This window comes from Rhinatrema bivittatum, chromosome 6 (genome assembly GCF_901001135.1).
Source record: "Rhinatrema bivittatum chromosome 6, aRhiBiv1.1, whole genome shotgun sequence".
Classification (NCBI taxonomy): domain Eukaryota; kingdom Metazoa; phylum Chordata; class Amphibia; order Gymnophiona; family Rhinatrematidae; genus Rhinatrema; species Rhinatrema bivittatum.
In genome coordinates, this window is record NC_042620.1 from 151603328 (window position 1) to 151623550 (window position 20223).

A 20223-nucleotide genomic window follows, 5' to 3' on the forward strand; every position below is an offset into this window, starting at 1 on the left:
TTGTATGATATAGGCTGCTGAGATCATTTCCTTTAACCATCTTGAAATTATAAACTGTGAGGCCCCTCACCTTTACAATGACCTTCAAAGAGCACAATGTCAGATTTTCAAAATAACAGGGTCATTCATCAAAATGTGTTGAGGCCTAACACCCGTGATATCACCATAACGCAGGCATTATTGCATCGCACACTGACCATGCAAATTTCCGAAATGTATTCAAGTGGGCAGATTTTGGGAGGAGTTTGGGCACAGTAAATGAAAATGTATTCAAGTGGGCAGATTTTGGGAGGAGTTTGGGCACAGTAAATGAAAATGAGAAGTGTTAACACTGCGTGCGATAGCACAACGCATGCGTTATGCATGCTATTGTGGGATATAACCCTGGAAATAGCTACACATTTTTTCCTAGCTTTATGCCTCCAATAGTTACGTGTTGTACCTGAAATGGGATTTTTCGCAAATCCCGTTTTGGCCTGTTCTGAAAGAGAGAATCTTTATAAGGTTCTCATATTAGTCATCTATTTATACCAGTATAGGAGGGTTATCTAGTAACTTGAGTGTGTTGTACCTGAAATGGGATTTTTCGCAAATCCTATTTCTGGAGTGGAGTGTAATGGAGAGAGAGAGAGACACTCTGAGGTGGCCCACATATTAGTCATCTATTTATACCACCATAGGAGGGTCATATAGTAACTCAAGGTGAGGTTTTGGGGGGTGAGAGCCTTATAAAGATTCTCTCTCTCAGAACAGGCCAAAACAAGAAAATGTCTGTCAGGGCACTTCGTAAGCTGCAAATTGAAAATATCGCAGGTGTGATAAATTTCAGTGCGTGTTGTAGTAACTCAAAAATTTCCCTAAACGTGCCCCTCCCCCCCCCCTTTTTTTTTTTATTCATGTGAAATTTATAGCATTTTCATTAATCGAGGGGATGGTTAGTCATTTCTAAACAAATTATTCAACAGCACATGTCTAAATACTTCAAAGACCTATGCCTTCCCCTGCAGTCAATTTTATTGAAAGACTGTATATATTTATAAAATATAGCCTCATTAAGATGAAAAGTATTCAGAAAGTTTGGTATAAAGGAAGCAACAGGAGTTAATCTCACTGAATCTGAATCTATTCTTAAAAATGGATCTCTGCAAGAGATTGCCTGTAATTCAGAAATTCATCTTGCTGAAGTTATGGCTACTAAGAATACAGTTGTTAGGGCGATGTCCTTTATTCTTGCGCTCCTAACTGGTTCAAATGGTGGTGAGGTTAACATCTTTAGTACCATATTTAGATTCCACTGTGGCACAAGAGGTTTAAATGGCAGTTGGATTCTTTTGACTGCTTTTATAAAACGAGCAACATCCCCTACTTGAAGAAATTGGCAAGCCTTTGATTCCCCCCCAGCAGTTAATTGCTGCAATCTGTACTTTGAATGAGCTCAGTGACAAACCCTTATCCAAATCTCTTTGCAACTAAACTGAAAACAACTTTTTATTACGGAAAATATTTTTGATGCTCTAAATAAGAATATGGAAATATGCCTCCTTTAGGTCTAATGAACTTAGAAATCATATCAGAGTACTGACATTGTAAGTGAGCGAAGGGTTTCCATTCCGAAATGAGGAACATGTAAATCTGTTTACCCCCTTTAAATCCAGAAACAGTCTTGGAGTTCCATCTTTTTTGATATGATTAAGTGAATTGAATAAAATAATTTTCTTTGCTGAAGTATTAATAGCTTGCTCAGGATTTCCTGAGCTGCATTTTTTTTTTTTTGTTTACCTTTGTGAGGCACAGAGACTCCACAAACCTGTCTTTTATAGTGTGTGTGTGTGTGTGTAAAATCCTGTAGCTAAGCATTTGGCAAGTTCTGTTTTAAATGAGTCTATTGATGAAATATATCTGTGACCTGTGCAATTTATTGTTCTTATTGTTTTTAATATTAGATATTTTAATGTTTTTTACTTTTGTTATATTGTTAATTTTTTTGGTATAATGGTTTATTGCATTGTTTTATATATTTTTTAATTTTCATTGTTCACCATTTTTGATGTAATTTCGAAAATTGGTTTATCAAAAACAAGTTGCCATTACCATATTAAAACCTCTTCTTTTGCAAGAAATTCACCTTCCTCTGGGGAATCCCCTTCACTTCCAAATTCCAGACTTTTATCACATCTAAATTAATAATCATTATCAGCACTGAATTTGCTCTCTTGGCTTGTTTCATTAAATATAAAGGGTAAGAGTCAAATTGTACATTGACATTCAGCTCTCCCTCATGAGCAAAGCTGAGATGTTCCCACATTTTAAAAGCAAATTGCATAGTCAAAAAACTCCGTTGACTGCGTCATTTTTTTTCTGAGCTGCACAGGGATCAGTAGGACAGGCATCTCTTCATCCAGCTCTAAACTGTCAGTGTAAGTGTGTCATTTATCACTAACAACCGCTCTGCTCAATTTCAAAATGGCTGCCACTGCCATTTCAACGCCAGAGTTTGAGTGCTTAGGTTCAACTGACTTTGCGGCGACCTGTTTTAGTGCCAGCATGATCCTCCCTTTTTAGTGGTTTTGCTGGTGCAGTCTTTTATGGGAAGAGAAATTTGTCTATGCCTCACAACAAGCTGCGCACTGAGCCTTCTGACACAGCCAATCGATCTCCACAATCAACATAGGACAACGTATGCTCAGACATCTCGTTTCTCAATGACAATAATTGAAAATTAATTTTATCTTGAAAAAAATGCTCAGTTTTCTCTCATTTTTAATTTTTTTTTTTTGCTACAGGAAAGTTCAGAAAGAGCAATCTTACTTTAAAACTGTTTCAGAATTCAACTGCTATTATGCTCTACCATGTTCTCTGCTGGGAGGGGTGGGAGCAAATTTACAGTATGCTTGCTCCTTCAGCTTTATAGCTAGGAGCCTGGCCCAAATAGAAATGTCAAATTAAAAAGGTTTCCTCTATAATTGCCTTGAAGGGATCCCGGTACCTCAGGGAAAACCTTGCAGCAGTTGGAGATGGAGAAAACTGGATTTCTCAGGTTTCCAGTAGTGCTTATTAGTGCAAGTGATGTCAGAAAAAAATAATTAGCTAAAAAGGCATTCTACCTCTATCAATAAAGAGGAAAGGGATGAATCCCACCCCTTCCCCTAACCTTTCCCCCCCTAGCCCTACTCTAACCCCCCCAAAATGTTTATCTTACCTTTTGCGCCTGCTTCTGGGCAGGTGCAAGTTGTACACGCCGACAGGATGCCGGCATGCGATCCTTCCACAGAGCGGCAATGGCCACTCTGTCAGAGGCCTCTGGCCCCACCCACACCCTACCTCCTCCCCTTTTTGCAAGCCTTGGGACTTACACACGTCCCAGGGCTTTATGCGTGTCGCTGGGCCTTTTTAAAATAGGCCCGATGCGCATAGACCCATTTACGCGCGTAACCCTTTTAAAATCTGGCCCAAAGTTTACATTTCTGCATGGGAGTAACCTGCATGGATCAGCAGTCATTATCTTAAGCTACTTGCTGGGCAGACTGGATGGACCATTTTGCTCTTCTGATGTCATTGATGATGTTACTATGACATATATTGCTAAAGATCTAAATGGTGCCTTAGCTTTTCAAAAGTGTTGTATAGGAATTAGACCATCTGGAATTGGTGAGCTGAAATTCTGGACTGCAAACTTGCTAAGTGGAAAACTTTTTTCCTTGCAGTGTCTGTCTAATAGCTAGGGATCTTTGTTTTCAGTTTAAATTTTATTTTTTCATGGGCATTTAAATATTATAACAAATAAAATCAATGGGAAAGTGACTGTTACAAGCAGGAGAAAAAACAGTGGAAGTGTCATTTTTGCACAGATTTTTTGTTATAACATTTAAATTCCATGAAAAATAAAATAAGAACTGAAAACAAAGGTGCCTACTATTTGCTTACCATTTTTGCAAGTGGAGAACAATTTATTCTTTTTAGACTTCTTCAATGATTCCACAGCTAAAGAATCATGAAGAATTTGGATTTTTGTTTGTCCTGGACTTTATATCTTAAATCTATCTTCTAATCTACTGGTGGTCTGTTGAAAGTTTCTTGACAGATTTGTAGTTCTGGAATCTTCTTATGGACAGGAAAAGCTCTAGATTACTTAGGCAGTTGCATAATATTAAAACCACCAGGAACATCTTCACTGGTAGATTTGTCCTTTTCCAGCTGAAGTGGTATAGAAGCTGCCATTTTTTGGATGAAAGCTAGGTACAACATGCCAGCCGGTAGAGTAGTACTTTTCACTGACTGTGGAGAAGGATCAGAGGACAGTTGTAGAGAACTTGCAATTGACTTAAATAATTCAAAGGAGGAAAGTGTGTCCTCTGAATCTGAAATTAGTACTAGAGGATTCTTAGATGATGGCTCCTCCGTAAGATATGATACATTACATGGAAATTCGTCCTTGATAATCTTTTGAAAGGAGAAAATGATAACCAGTCTTTTGAAAGGAGAAAATGATGACCGAGTTGGGAGCTCAGATGTAAAGTTTCCCCAATGCTGGCTGCATAAGTTGAGAAGGTAAATAAGCTGGAAAATGCTTCATATAACTATAAACAAAGTTTTCTGAATAAAAGGATATCATTCAGATGAGGACTGCTGCTGTACCCCCAAAGAAGTGTCCAATTTGGGGACTAAAATTGGTGGGAAGTCATCAAAAATGAAGTTTTGCATTGAAAAGACATACTGGTGCCAACAGATGTATGAACCATAACTCTTGGTGCTGAAAACTGTGTGGAAACCTTCAACACTTCAATGGTTTTTGACACTGAAGTGGTTGCCATGGATAGTTTCTGGTTTTCAGCATGTAGCAGCAGCACTGGAATCAAATGGCACCAAAGATGTCTGTGCTGATGGGCTAATGACTGCGCTTATGCAAAACTTCTCTTCAAAGCCTTATGTTCTGCAAGGTAACCTCTGTGTTTGAAGACTCTGACCTATTTCTTAGGTATTATTCTATCCAAGGATCTCTTTTTCTTTGTACAAGGGACAAAGAGAACAGCTGGTATCTCACCCAAAGTTATGTGAGAGCACCAGTGGAAACACTGACCATAAGTAGAACAGCTGACCATATCATTTGTGGGTCTAAGGCATCTGAGGCAAAGATCATGAGGGTTCAGGCTGGATATTTTATGCCTGCAATTAGAGCATTCTTTAACATTTTTTTTTTACCTGACCTGGAACTTTCTTCAGACATTCTAAGAAAACAAAAAGACTTTAAGCAAATCTAATATTTTTTTGTGGAGAATCGAAAAAAATTAATTGTAAAACTTACGAATTAAGATAAATGTGCCAAAAAACACAGCAGCTGAAGCAAGTAAAAACACATCTTTCACTTCAGCAGGAGACTGAGATGGCAGCGAGGAAACACCCACACATGCTCTGAAAGATTTTTGGGTGTTTCTGAGTTCAGGGAAAGCACATTCTCTATCAGCGCCACTACCCACTTGTGTGGTTGCATTTATCCTGCTTGTCCATGGAGAATATCTCTTGTAGCACCATTGAACTCTAAATTCAAGCACAATTACACATTACAGAGTTGCTTTAATTAAAAAGGGAGTCTAATTTTGATGTCATCAGAATATTTGATATGATGGAAACCTCTAGCCCTGTTGATATTATTAAACTCTGAAAGCAAAGCTCAAATGGTTTTAACACCACTGCCATAACAGGATTTTAAATTTTCAATTGTTGTGCATATCCACAATGGGGTAGATTTTATAAACTTACGCACGCGTGAACAAAAGTAAGCCGGATTTTATAAGATACACGCGTATCTTATAAAATCCGGGGTCGGCGCGCGCAAGGGGGTGCACATTTGTGCACCTTGTGCGCGCCGAGCCCTACGCGCGCTGCCCATTCCCTCCGAGGCTGCTCCGAAATTGGAGTGGCCTAGGAGGGAACTTTCTCTCCCCCCCACCCGCACCTTCCCCTCCCTTCCCCTACCTAACCCACCCCCCCGGCCCTATCTAAACCCCCCCCCCCCCAACTGTTGTCGGCAGAGTTACGCCTGCCTGAAGCAGGCGTAACTCTGCTGGCGCGCCATCACCCGATCCGGGGGCTGGTCCGGAGGCCTCGATCACGCCCCCGGGCCGGCATCATGCCCCCCGACACGCCTCCCACCCTGCCCCGAAATTCGCGCCGCCCACCCGGCACGCCTCCCTTGCGAAGCCCCGGGACTTGCGCACGCCGCTGAGCCTATGCAAAATAGGCTCGGCGCGCGCAGGGGGCTTTTAAAAGGGTTACGCGCATAACTTATGCGCGTAACGGATTTTATAACATGTGCGCGGCTGCGCGCGCATGTTATAAAATCGGGCGTAGATTTGTGTGCGCCAGGTTGCATGCACAAATATAAGCCCACGCGTACATTCGAAAATCTGGGCCACAGTTATTAGGAGGCAATATGGATAGTAAACAAGTGAACTGCTACTTCACTGGGCTTGTGTACACTGCTGAGACAGGATATGCCTTCAGTAACATCACTTAACAAAGTAGCTCCATTTCATCTGTTTGAACTTTGCTACTTTAATTTAGTTGCATATTAAGAGATGGGTTGAAAACTTGCAACTCTGTAGTGACAAACTCTGCCCATAATCTGGGTTGTGGATCGGGTTTCCTGGATAGCAATCACATTGCAATAAGAAGCCAGAAAACAGGGTGAGGGAACAATGACACAATTGATGAAACTTGCGCCTTTATTTTCTGGGTTTTTATTACCATGATTTGTGGGGGTAATCAAATCCTGCCCATATGCAAAATATCTCCATTTAGAACAGCATTTACAATCACCGAACTTCTACTAATATTTTTTTTTGTGTATTTTAAATATTCTTAGGAGTCTATGTCAAAGGTTTGTTTTTGGATGGAGCACGTTGGGACAGAAAAACTAAGAAACTAGGGGAATCTTATCCCAAGATCCTGTATGATACAGTACCTACGGTAAGTATGTTTTCATGATTTATATTCCACAAATACAAATAATGTTATCAGTGTAACCCCCACCCATTTAACAACATAATTATAGTTGGGTAAGTAATCACATCTTGTGAAGGCATCTCTGCTTGAGTCAGACAGTGCCCTATAAGCACATTAGTTTTCACTGTTAGAACTTTAGTCTCTGAGAACCAACATTTCAAATATAGCATAATGTACTTATAACACCACAAAATATTTCAAAGTTCTTAAATATACTCTGTGAGCTATAACTACATTGTTGATAATTAGCAGAATCATTATATATACTTTTTACTAGTTTTACTTTGTCTTTCCTGTAAAAACTAAGGGCCGGATTTTAAAAGGGTTACTCGTATAAGGTACGTGCGTAACCCTTTTAAATCCCCCCCTTACTACTGCCCGGAGGCAGTAGTAACTTTTAAGATAAAGGTAGGGAGGAAGTTTAGATAGGGCCGGGGGGGGGGGGGGGGGCGGAGGGGGTGAATGGAAAGTTCCCTCCGAGGTTGCTCCGATTTCGGAGCGGCCTCAGAGGGAACGGGAAGCGGGCGCAGGGCTCGGTGCACCCCCTTGTGTGTGCCGACCCTGGATTTTATAGGCTACGCACGTATCTTATAAATTCCCGCGTACTTTTGTAAATTCTACCCCCAAATTTTCCTATTTCTTCCTCTTTTCTGATAAAATTAAAAACATTAATTCAACATGAAGTGTCTATAACTCTCTAACTTCTCATCTCCATGGCTAATTCTTATTCCTCACTGCCCCATCTTCATCTAGCTATATCATATCACTACTGTAGTAAAATGGCTTGTGAAATTCAACCTTTTTCTGCAGTATTAGATAATTAGTAATATTTAAACGAAAACAGTTTGATGATAAAACTATTTTTTGCCAAGGACACGATTTTGAAAAAAAAATTAATCTGATTGACACCATATAAATCAGCTAAAACATGTTACAAAAGATTGTCATTTTCAGACTGGTTTTACTTTCCCAGTAGGTCATTTAAAGGTACTTCAAGATATCAAGATTGAACTGGGTTCTTATTGACTAGATGCAATATATTTTCAGTTTGGTAATTTGAAAAATGTGAACTATAATTTCTCACAGATGTGGCTGAAACCTTACAAGAAGGCAGACATTCCCCAGCGACCATCTTATTTAGCTCCTGTATATAAGACTAGTGAGAGAAGAGGAACCCTATCCACTACTGGACATTCTACTAACTTTGTGATTTCAATGACTCTCTCGTCAGATAAATCTGAAGAACACTGGATAGGGCGTGGGGTAGCACTGTTATGTCAACTCAGTTCATAATCTTAACATCTCTGCGAACATATCTATGCAATTCTGCTTAAATTTTAATGTGGAGGAATGCAACCGTTATAGCTTGAAATATCCTAGGGACTTTCAAATCTGCATTAAATAGATATTTTTCTTGTGTGAAATTTGTACATTTTATTTGTTTGATACATTTTTTCTGTGTGACAGTTTTTAGATAATCATACTAAAAGTAACATAAGGCTGGAAAGAAAGACTTTGCTCTTTTGAGAATTTTATTTGCTCTTTTCCTTATTTACAAGGAACATAACTGTGTACATAAAATGAACACAACATTGTTGACAATGAACAAAGTAGCCATTGATCATCTTTAGTATTATAAAATTAAAAAAATGGTTTTGTTTCAACACAAAATGGCTTAAAAATCTCAGCAGATATCATCTTGCTTAAATCAAGGACCATAATCACATTTAAGCACAGACTCATTGGTAATGGGAAAAATCTCACACTGCATCTAGGTACTATCTTCTAGTCATAATCATAGCTGATTGATCTGCAATGTGATATGCACCAAAAGCTCAATGGATGTCACACAGTGACAGCATTGTAATACAGGTAACATTTAAGACCTCCAACACGGAGAAGTTGAATGAGACTCTGGTTTCAAGCTGAATGGAATGTTGGAGCCAAGTACAAATGATGTAAAATTTCAGATTGTCTGTAACAGGATGTAAAAATGTTTCAAGTCTAAATACTGATAAGAACTTACATTAGCAGCTGCTGTTAAATATAATGAAAAATGTGGTAGACAAACAGCAATAATGTAAAAGAAAAAACAAATATTACATTATCAATAACATTTAGCATTACTGCAACTTGTCCTTAGTTATTTAGTTTGGGGGGAAAAAAAGGTCTTTATGCTTTGCTGAATCTTTTTTGTTTTATGGAAAATAAATGTATGTGATCAGCAAATAAGACAAAATAAATTGCTATAGTATTTGGAATGAGCATTCTAGAAATAAATATTACAAGAGAAGATTTGTTGAACCAAGAGAAAATGCTCAGTACAGTGGGATAATGATTTACTCATATTTGGAAGTGTCAAGTTAAAGATTGAGCAGATAATCTGTCAGTAGGGGAAAGCTAAGACAACTAATTTACAACTAACCTATGCATACAAGGTTTTGATACTGTTTCAGGATCAGACAACAGCAGGCACTACACATACATTTACAAAGTATTTGTTTTTTTTTTGTTTTGTTTTTTTTTTACACAATGTACAAGTTATTTTCTTTAAAATTAAAGACTGGTTCACAATGCCTCAAATAAAGTGTCAGAAAATTAATAAAATAAATGGGATTCATGGAATGGACATATTTGGCTCCAAGTTTGAAGTTACACTACATTTTAAAGCAGTTAAACTGGCCATCAAGTGGACTAAAACAGAGCTAGTCAAAAGTACAATTTCCTTGCCATATGGAAGATTTGAAAGAAGACAGTGGAACAGCATGTAAAAAAAAAAAAGTTTCCATATGGCTGTTTCTATATATTACAATATCATGGGCAATAGGAGGAAGGGCTTGCAATTCTCACAAATTATTTCACATTTTAACTTCAACAGGCATCAAGTTACAAGAAATTGTCTCATTAACTAATAAATATTGCATACTGACACCAAGAAATAAGTAAACTGAAGTTAGGAAGCAAAGATCTTTGATTGTTCCTTTCTTTCTATGCAAAATCTGTAAATGCTCAGTGACAGTAGTGACGCTGATAGAAATCAGGTGATTTTTTCATTGTAAATAAGTATACTGATGTTAAACCCCTCGCTGGCGCTGGGTAATGGGTGTTTCAAGCATTGTATACTCTGGCACATACTGCAGGGATTCTGGTTTTTTTCTGTAAATTCACTAGTACTGTATAAATGTGTAATGGTAGTCATCTTTGTACTTGCATTCAGCGCAGCATTTAGATGGTCTTAACGTAAAGGAAAAAATGCTCTCTAATGTGATCATGGTATGCTATTGTTAAACCAATAAAGTCCATAACATAGATCATTAGTGTAAAGACAACAGTTAACAGTATAAAAACAAAGGATAAACCTTCATGTACTTTGGGTTGCAAGCAGCACATGACATTTCACATAGTAAAACCCAGAAATGGCCTGTTGATGACTTTACATTAGGATTTGACCTTTGGCACAAACCTTCTGGAGCTAAGGGTTAAGTTAAATTTCCTGAATATAAAGGGGGGGGGGACCCTTAGGGGCAGTTTCACATTTTTTCTTTTTTACTCAATTTGTGAGGATTCCAGTAAGTACTATAAGATGTACTGTACCTGGATCCGTGCTTGCTTAACAGGTAGAGGAGGTCTATGAATTTTAAGATGCTTTAGGATAAGACTTGAAATACCTGGGACAATCAAAATATCCTGGACACTAATGCCAACATAACACATACCAAGCTCTGACAGAATGGTGGAGCTCTGTAAAATGACAAACCACAAATCTGTCACAATAATTTGTTAAGCACCATTATTTGCACTTGCTTGTAGTGCTTTTACAGTAGCACTTTAACATAGCTAACATGAAAATAGTTTATTTTTGTGCTAGCCATGCTGTCGTACTGCTTCAAAATATATTTACTTCATTTTTCCTTTATAAATGTAATATGATATAACTTTCTTCAAATTTTGTTGCAATAGGCAAAAAAAGAGAAAGAGTTCTCTTGTGACACAGACAGGATGGTGGTGGGTTTTTCTCTCTCTTTAAATTTAACCCTTTGCTTTTTTGTCACTTTTCAAATGCTACTTACCCCTTGAGCTTTGGAGGTACTGTGCAAGTACCAGATACATCCTAGTATTTGTTAGAATAACAAAGTAAATCCATGCAGAACCAAATCTAGTTGTAAGTAGTGCAAGCCACTTTCTTTGTGAGCAATGCGCACATAACAGAGCAGACTTTTAAAGACATATAAGTAACACTATTTTAACCACAGTGAGTACCGGACATGGTCAGAATTTGATGTCAAATACAATTTATCTCATAGCGAGCAATCACTAGCATAATGGCAAATCCAAAAGCAAGCCCAGGTTCTGAAGAATGAATTGCCCCATTGGGCAATATCCATGTTCTTCGTTTCCACCATCTCCATGCAGCATTTCTGGAAGCTGAAAGAATCAAATAAAGGTGTTCAAGACATTGTAAATGTTTTACTGTGACATCTAGTAATTTTGCAGATGTGTCACATCCCTTGATGTTTTCTGTTACTATTGTTCTGTTATTGAGTCTAATGTTTATGCTATTATTCGTGTTAATATGTAATCCGCTTAGAATGGTGGCATTGATATAAACAGAATATAAGCAATTTTCAAAATAAATAAAAAATAAATCAGATTTTCTAAGAGTGGATGTAGTAATTCTAAACATCTAGGAAATAATGACGGAAGAAAAAAAGGAGATGACAAATGAGTTTTTTAAAATCATATAATCACTAACCAATTACAGCTTGATAAATATATCAAGTTCTATAATTAATTAGCAACAGAAATTCAAAATAAATATAAATTTATATATATGATATATAAAATGATAGCATCAGAAAGAGGATAATAAGAGGCAGAAGGATAACTGAACATCAGCCAAAGAGAATACCCTGAGGAATTAGTATTACTCTCCCCCCTAAGTTTTGTAAAATGAAATATGAAAAACAAATACAATAATCCTGCCCATCCCCCAACTTTTCCTGCTTTCTACTGCTAATCTGACCATGAATTTTAAGATATAAAAATATCAATCAGAAAAACTTATTTAGTATTGAATTTTGACTGCCACTTGTCATATTCAAGTTGCTGTTACAAACTACTGTGATGATATTGTTTCTACTAGATGCTTTTTATTCTTTAATTACAATTTTTCTGACTTCCACATCAGAAACTGAAATTACTAATTATACTTAATTATAAGGGATTTTCCTATAAAGATCTATTATTCAGGCTTATCAGCAATTTATTGATCTACTGATTTCAATAAAACATTGTCAAACTCTGGTAAGTTATGTAGAAGTACTATGATGGAGATGGCAACAAAAAAATAAACACTTCTTTTGAGATCTGTAAAATATTGTAATCAGTATACTGAATAAAATTAGTTTTGAAACTATTTTTAAAAATCCCTATATATTGACTGGAAGGAAGAATCAACGGCAGCCTGCTGTGATAGCTAGGTAGAAAATGAATGCAGCTAGTCTGTGGCAACCCTTATTTATCTGTAAACAAGTGTCCAATCAAAGTCTGTGTGAACTAGATTATCTCATTAAGCAGTACTGTTATCATTTGACTGATTATTCTCAGTGCTGGTAGTATGCTTCCTGTTGTGTTCTTTGATGTTAATGACCAATTCCCAAGACTACTTTGGCTAACAGAATATGGGTATTCTTCTCTAAGCTAATCCACTCTTTATTAGCAACCACAATCCAGCTTGTTAAGCTAGGGAAAAATATTTGTTAGAAATATTTGTTAATTAGTTTCAATCTAGCTGTCTAAAATGCTAATAATGCTCTTTTTTTTTTCTATTGTACACAATGATGCAATGGCTAAGGTAGAAAAACTGCCCCACTCCTGTTATATTATGCTGTCTGTAGTTTACTAAGAACAGTAAAGTCAAGACTGCAAAGTTACTATTTACATGAACAGATGATTAAGTGGGGAGCAGAAATATAAGATTATAATAAAGCAAATGCTCATCAGCTAATACAACAATCTCAAATGTAGTCAGAACTGTCACTGCCAACTGACACTTTCATTTTTCTCTGGCTGAAAGTACAATCTGTAGTTTTCATTCAATTAAGAACATGAGAAGTATTCTCAGCTGATTGCACCTTTTCTCAATCATCTTTCATGCCACAATTTCTGTTTAAAGTCTAGATAAGATGTTAGAGATGGTAAAAAAAAATAAAAATAAAAATCACATTCAAGATTAGACTGCAATCACAGATTGGACTTAACCTCCCTTCACCCGCTTTTAATTAAAATGGGAAAAGCAGGAACAAACACAAATTGTACTGGGCCTTTATCATTTACTTCCCCCTCATCCTTCCCTTGTTTTCAGTTCTCTTTTGTGATCATTTCTTTGAACCCATCCAAGGGAAACAAACACCCAGATTAGGGACAGAGTTTTGAATCATTACTGATAACTGCAGCTTTTAGCCAGTCTTTGATGATAATCAGTGCAGCCACAAAGAAGAAGTCAGTGTATGACCTATTAAGGAATGTGCTCTTCCCTGAAAGATAAATCCAGTGTTTGATCAAAACAAGTATTATTTGATAGTGGAACTGTATGAAGGAATATTCCTACAATTTTATACTGTTACTTGTATTACTCCAGCAAGTTTTAACATTTGCACTCTCTTTCCACAAAGCAAGTAGAGTACTTCTGTTGAGGATATATATGCAACTGCAGGGAGTCCAGCTAACTTATACTGGATATTCAGTGGCATGAGTGCACCATTAAATATATTTGTTTGTCTTAAAGTTACCTAGATAAGTTTATCCAGCTAAGTTTAGGACTGCTCTGAGGAAGTCCTAAAGTTAGTTGGATAATTTTGTCCACCTGCCCTGACTCATTTAGCTAAGCTTTTAGGCCAGCTAACAACTTCGCCAGGAAAGTCAAAGATGGTCAAATGGGCAGATATTTCAAAATCCTGGGGTTTATCTGGCTAAGTACCAATTTAACTGGGCAAATCCCTTTGAATAAGGCCTTCTAAGTTTTGTTTTTTTTAAATAATGGCAATCTAATATACTAAGATTTGGTCCTCAGAAGATTATTAGAATGAACACAACAAACACTTTATGGTAGTGCTCCGTTTCTTGCTATAACTTCAATAGAATGAATATAGATAAGTAGACAAGTTTACCTAGCATGTTAAACAATAAGAATACCTTAATTACAATATGGCTCGCTGTTCCCGTAACATTCACAACTTGCATTTTCTCTATAATAAAATACATTTTATCAACAGTAAAAGATCTTGTAATTTCTACTTATTTTATCTGATTTGACAAATAGAAATTTTCTTACCATTAAATTCTTTTCTATTAGCTCCTGTAACAATTAGGACTAATGTGTACTCACTCTTGCAGCTTGTAATAAACCTGCAGCAAAGTAACCTGACTTCTCCTACATAATCAAATAGAGAAAGCTCGTGGACCAGGTGTGCGGCGTTCAGAGCACCAAACTGGTCAGGTTTTCAGGATAGCCCCCTAAAGAATAAGCATGAGATATATTTGCATACAACTGGGGTAAGTGTGCAAGCAAATCTACCTCAGGCATATACATTAGAAATATCCTGAAAACCTGACCAGTTCATAGCCCTCAAGGACTGGAGGTTCCCCACTTCTCTGTTAGACAATCAGAAGAGTGAATTTGATGGACTTATGGACTTCTTTCAACGTAAACATACTATTCAATTTCCATTGCAGGTCTCTCCCCTCCCTTCTAAATTAAGTGCTTTTCCAGTCTGAGCATTTCTCCAGCAATTCCAAGACTACAAATATAACTCAAAAATAAAAGAAAGTCATTCCAATAGGCTTCCACCTGGATCAATCCATACTCATATAGGGGCCTGACCACATTACAACTAGTAGCTTAGAAATATAAAACTTGATAATAAATTCCAAATTATTGCAAGAGTTAGTAGAAGGGAAACTGGTGTAAGAAAATTCCTATTCTCTTGCACTCCCCAAGTCTTTATTGACTGGACTTAAACACAGCAGTACCTCAGAGCTTGAAGACTCATCTCCACATTTACTGGTGATTTGTCCAGTCTATAATGCTTTATGAAGATAAAAATCAAACATGCTCAGCAGCTCTGCTATTTCCCTATGGAACTATGTGACTTCTCAGCATAAAAACAGACATAACTAGTAAAATGTGCTCTAAGAAAATTTAAAGGAATTTTGTGTAACTCACTAATACATCTATCTGGAGACAGTAGTCATCCTTCCTTACAGGCACTGTACAGAGCAAAATGTTTTTCTGAAAAATTGTATTTCTTAAATAAAATTTAGATCCCTATTAAGGTCTACAAAATGCAGTCACTTGGCTTTTTTTTTTTTTTTTAATTAAAGTTTTTTTTAGCTTAGGCACAAACTAGTTAAATCAATTTCCAGGTCAAGAAGAAATGCTGAATTTTTCTGAGGAATAAAACTCACAATACAACCCAATACAACTTTGGGACTAATGCAACAAATCAGCGCAGAAGACGGGTGCTCAGTGTGGAGCGCCCACTTTCTTAACACGCCCAGCACCTCTCCTGGGCCAGAGACTGAATATTTAAATGAGGGGGTCGCACTGCCAAGAAGATGCTAGAGATAAATATGCAGCCCTAGCGCCTCCTTGGCAGTGGGTGCCCCGGAGAGGTGGCTGTCAGCGGGTTAGGAAATGGATGCTCAATTTTACGAGCACCCGATTTCCTCACCTGTGCACAGCCATGGGTTAGGAAAATGGACATATTAATTGAGCATCCATTTTCGTAACCTGACCGTTGGCACACTTTTTTTTTTAAACCTTTTGGTTCCTCAGACTTAATGTCATCACGATATTAAGTTGGAGAATGTACAGAAAAGCAGTATTTTCTGCTTTTCTATACACTTTTTAGGGCTGCTCACAAATTAACGCCTGCTCTGGGCAGGTGTTAATTTCTGAGCGTAAAAATGTGCAGGTCTGGTGCACATTTTTTTTTGGATCTGGGGAGAATCGCTAATAGCCTCATCAACATGCATTTGCATGTGATGAGCGCTATTAGTTTCGCGGGTGTTTGGACGCGCGTATCCCATTATTGCATAAGGGGTTGTGGACGCGCATCCAACCACAGGTTAAACAGTGCACTCGGCTGTCTGAAAAAAGTTCACAAGAACCACCACAGAAGATAGAGCTTTCTGTTTACCCTTCTAGCTGAGCAAAGTGTAATCAAACAAACCATCTTAAATGGGGAATAAAGCAAGCAGCCAACCCTCAAGACTCATATGGCAGGTTCCTAGGAAATACAACACAACATTCAGATTCAAATAAAGTAATAGCCTTGCTACCTTGGGACATAAGATTCTTTAAATCAGTAAAGCTTTTATTATATCTAGATGAGAAGACAGCTCTATTCCATCAATCATACCTCTGATATTTATTTAAAGTTTAAGGTTCTTATTGAAAATATTGTTTTTTACGTTACGTTATGCTTTACACTCCTTGTTATTTGTAAACCGGGTTGATGTGATGCCCATCATGAAACTCGGTATAACAAAAACAATAAATAAATAAATATTAGAAAAAGGGGACTCGAACTCATGCACATTTACGAACAGGAATGCATTTCCAATTTAACATACATAAAATGTGTTATTAACCACAGGCCACATTATTTCCAGTGGGCCTATTCACTAACAATCCACATTTTCTGCATTACAATAACATACCTTTGTGAATAGGTGTGTTTATGCAATCATACTCAGGCCTAAAAATGAAGGCCTTAACATAAAAAATCCATTTTGCTCACAAAAGCTTTTGATGCCTTTGTATGTTTTTCTTGTACCATTATCTAAGCATATTTACATAAGGTTTTCTTTGTCTTAACAGGCCAACAACCCTTAAATTTTAGGGGTTTCCTCTCAAATTGCTGTCATGTCTTGATTTGGATGCTTTATAAGCCAGTCACTTATTATGCCTATTGTATCCAGCAAGAGTTTTCTCTATTTTCTGGTCCAACAATTTTGAAAATCACAAACAGTGGAATCAGAGAAGTGCTATTAGAATCACCTCTGCTTTGTTTGCTCTTTTCCAGAATGTGCATTAGCATAACTCACAGAAGATGAAACACATACAGAAAGCAAAGGTGATTACCTCTAACAAATGTCTCTGATAGAGGAATAATGCTTTCAGGGGTAAAGTCAGCTGACAGCGCTGATATGGACAGCTTTAAAGCCTAGAGGACTTTTCAGGACATGTATGGGAATTCCCACTGAGATTTTGCTGCCTGATCGTAACCTTAGTCTTGTGTAAGAAATTGAGTAGAACTCCATTATAAGGGAAGGATGGTGTTATGTGTGGCTGGTTATCCTGCTATCCTGAGAGAACACCTTTTACAGGTAAGCAATTCTGATTTCTGTGAGAATCAACAGGATAATACTGCCATACATGTGGAATCCCTAGCTGAGGACTGCCTTCCAAAAACAAAAGGAAACAGAAAACAGCAAATTGTTAATGGGTAGAAAACACAGTTTTGGCCAGGCTCTTTTCTACTCTTTGCAAATTTTATTTTATTTATTCATTTTTAGAGAAGGCAACCTGAAAAAATATAAAGGGTCATCTTAGGGTGGAGGGAGGGCTTAAGAGTTGGTTTCTACTCTTGAAAGGACTGTGAAGACAGATTAACTAAATTTACTGTAGCACTGGAAGGCATTATCTAAATCAGGGATGCCAACTCTATTCAAAAAGCCACAAACAGGTCTGGTTTTCAGGATATACACAATGAATATGCATGAGATATTAAAATACAATGGAGGCAATGCATGCAAATGTATCTTATACATATTTATTATGGATATCTTGAAAACCAGGACAGTATGTGGATCTTGAGGACCAGAGTTGTCCACTCCTGTAATGAAATGTCAGATGTGGACTGAACTTCACTCCTCAGCCTTGCAGATCTTCTTAATGAAGGCTGGCCGACCACTGATGCTGCCATAGCTCTGATATGAAGTCCTGACATGCCCATCTACAGTCAGACCCGCCTGGGCATAACAGGAAGAGATGCAATCTGCTATGTAATTAGACAGTGTCTGGATACAGAAATTCCAGGCCCATTGTGATATTAAAAAAATAAAAACAAAGTCGGGTGTACCTTCTAAGGGCTTTGGTCCATGCTATGTAGAAAGGAACAGTTCTTTTACAATCCAAACTGTACATGGCTTATTCATCTCTATGAATATGTAGCCTGAGTAAAAATGTTGGGAGGATGATTGACTGGTTAAGGTAGAAATCTTAGGTGGGATGTGTGTGTGCAGAGCCACTCATTTTTATTTATAAAATTAATAAATCGCCTTCCAGATCTTACAATAAGTTCTTCCAAAGCGAAGTTCAACAGAAGTAAAAATACAAAATTATAAAAGTAATATAATAAAATAACTTAAAACAAACGTTACAGCTGGTCCTAGAAAGAAATCATAAACTGAGCTCAAACTCAGAAATCATCAACCAGGTCTTCAATTTACAACAAAATCACAACAAACAGGTTTCTTCCCTAACTGACAAAGGAAGACACTCCACAACTTAGATTGTTTTCCACAACAATGCCTATTGCTGAAAAGCTCTCTGTGATGGAATTTGGAGCTGATGGCAGTACTGAGAGCTCAAATTCCTGGTTGATGGTTTCTAGCAAAGTCTTAATGACATATGAGGGGGGCCCACGGAACGCAAGATCTTAAATGTGAGAACAAGTAATTTGAACTTACATTGTAACCTTATCAGAAGCCAGTGTAATTTTGCCAGAAGAGGAGCCGCTGATTCACGACTGGAGCAACCAGTAACAATTCTAGCTGCCATGTTCTGTACTACCTGGAGCTTTCTATTCAAAGTGCCAGAAAGTCCCCAGTATATGGCACTGCAGTAATCCAATACTGCAATTACCAAAGCACATACCACGGACTTTAATGCCACAAAGGTAAAAAAGGATTTACGTTGTCTCACTAACCATAAATGCCCATATGCTGTTCGAAGGACTAAATTAATATGACTTTCCATTGACCACCTAGAATCTAACCTGATTCCTAATGTTTTCACTTCACTTATGATAAAACAGTATACAGCTGATAAATCTCAGGGCTTGGAGCTCACCGATTCTGCATGCAAAAGTAAATACTACCAAAAATATGATCTCCCAGGTCAGGTACGTAAATGTCACAAGAATTCAGCAGCTCAAAAGGGCTTTCATTATCTGGTAAGCACCACATTAAGGTCCCATGACACAGTAGGTGGCCTGAAGGAAGGCTTCACAAATTTGATAACTAAATAATTGTATGGCAATGGTGTTTCCTTCTACACTCTGGTGATAAGTACCAATTGTGCCCTAACAGAGTTTGGTTTTAGGACATAGTAGCCAAGTCCCAAATCAAGTCTGGCAGCCCCAGAGCTGCCTTGGATCAGAAAAGTCTCCTGGTTGGAGAACATCACCCTGGTGTAGCAGAAAGTGATCCTGTAGCAAGGACCTGCTCTCCAGGTGATGTGCTGTCTTCTCGCACTGAGGACAAGTCTCCCAGGGCTACTGCCCTGGAGGAATGGGCTAGGTTGGTCATCATAGTTGGTGATTCGATTATTAGGAAAGCAGATAGTTGGGTGGCTGGTGGATGTGAGGACCGCTTGGTAACATGCCTTCCTGGTGCGAAGGTGACGGGCCTCACACGTTACCTAGATAGGATTACAAATAGTGTTGAGGAGGAGCCAGCTGTCGTGGTACATGTGGGCACCAATGACGTAGGAAAATGTGGGAGAGAGGTTCTGGAAGCCAAATTTAGGATTTTAGGTAGAAAGCTGAAATCCAGAACCTCCAGGGTGGCATTCTCTGAAATGCTTCCTGTTCCATGTGCATGTCCCCAGAGCCAGGCAGAGCTCCGGAGTCTCAATGCATGGATGAGACGATAATGCAGGGAAGAGGGATTCTGTTTTGTAAGGAACTGAGGAACCTTTTGGGGAAGGAGCTGCTGGCACTAACTTTGAAAAAGGAGATAGAGCAGCTTTTAAACTGCAAGGGGGAAAGCTGTCACTCACTCAGCAGTGCATAGTTCAGAGAAATGTATCCTTGAAGGATACTAATGAAACAGGAGAGTTAGGGCATCCCAGAGAGGTTCCAATATAAGCAAACATATTCCATGGGCCTATACATAAAAAATCACCTGAGCTAAAGAGTTCCAAATTATCCC

General features: G+C 37.9%; 2 protein-coding genes across 6 annotated transcripts in view; one reads left to right on the forward strand and one right to left on the reverse strand.

The window, feature by feature from the left end:
• Positions 1–8661, forward strand: part of DNAH7 (dynein axonemal heavy chain 7) — a 724465-nt gene extending 715804 nt beyond the window's left edge. Inside the window, 2 exon segments of the mRNA XM_029606081.1 lie at positions 6863–6966; positions 8089–8661. Coding sequence (XP_029461941.1) covers positions 6863–6966; positions 8089–8295 — 311 coding nt within the window. The 3' untranslated portion in view covers positions 8296–8661.
• Positions 8662–9462: 801 nt separating this feature from the next.
• Positions 9463–20223, reverse strand: part of SLC39A10 (solute carrier family 39 member 10) — a 314976-nt gene continuing 304215 nt past the window's right edge. For 3 of the 5 annotated variants that reach the window (XM_029606077.1, XM_029606074.1, XM_029606075.1), the window contains exon 10: positions 11301–11427. In XM_029606077.1, the coding sequence (XP_029461937.1) occupies positions 11317–11427 (111 nt within the window). In that variant the 3' untranslated portion in view covers positions 11301–11316. Of the gene's footprint in view, positions 11428–20223 lie in introns of all 5 variants that reach the window. The other 2 variants (XM_029606079.1, XM_029606076.1) reach the window with 1 other exon arrangement.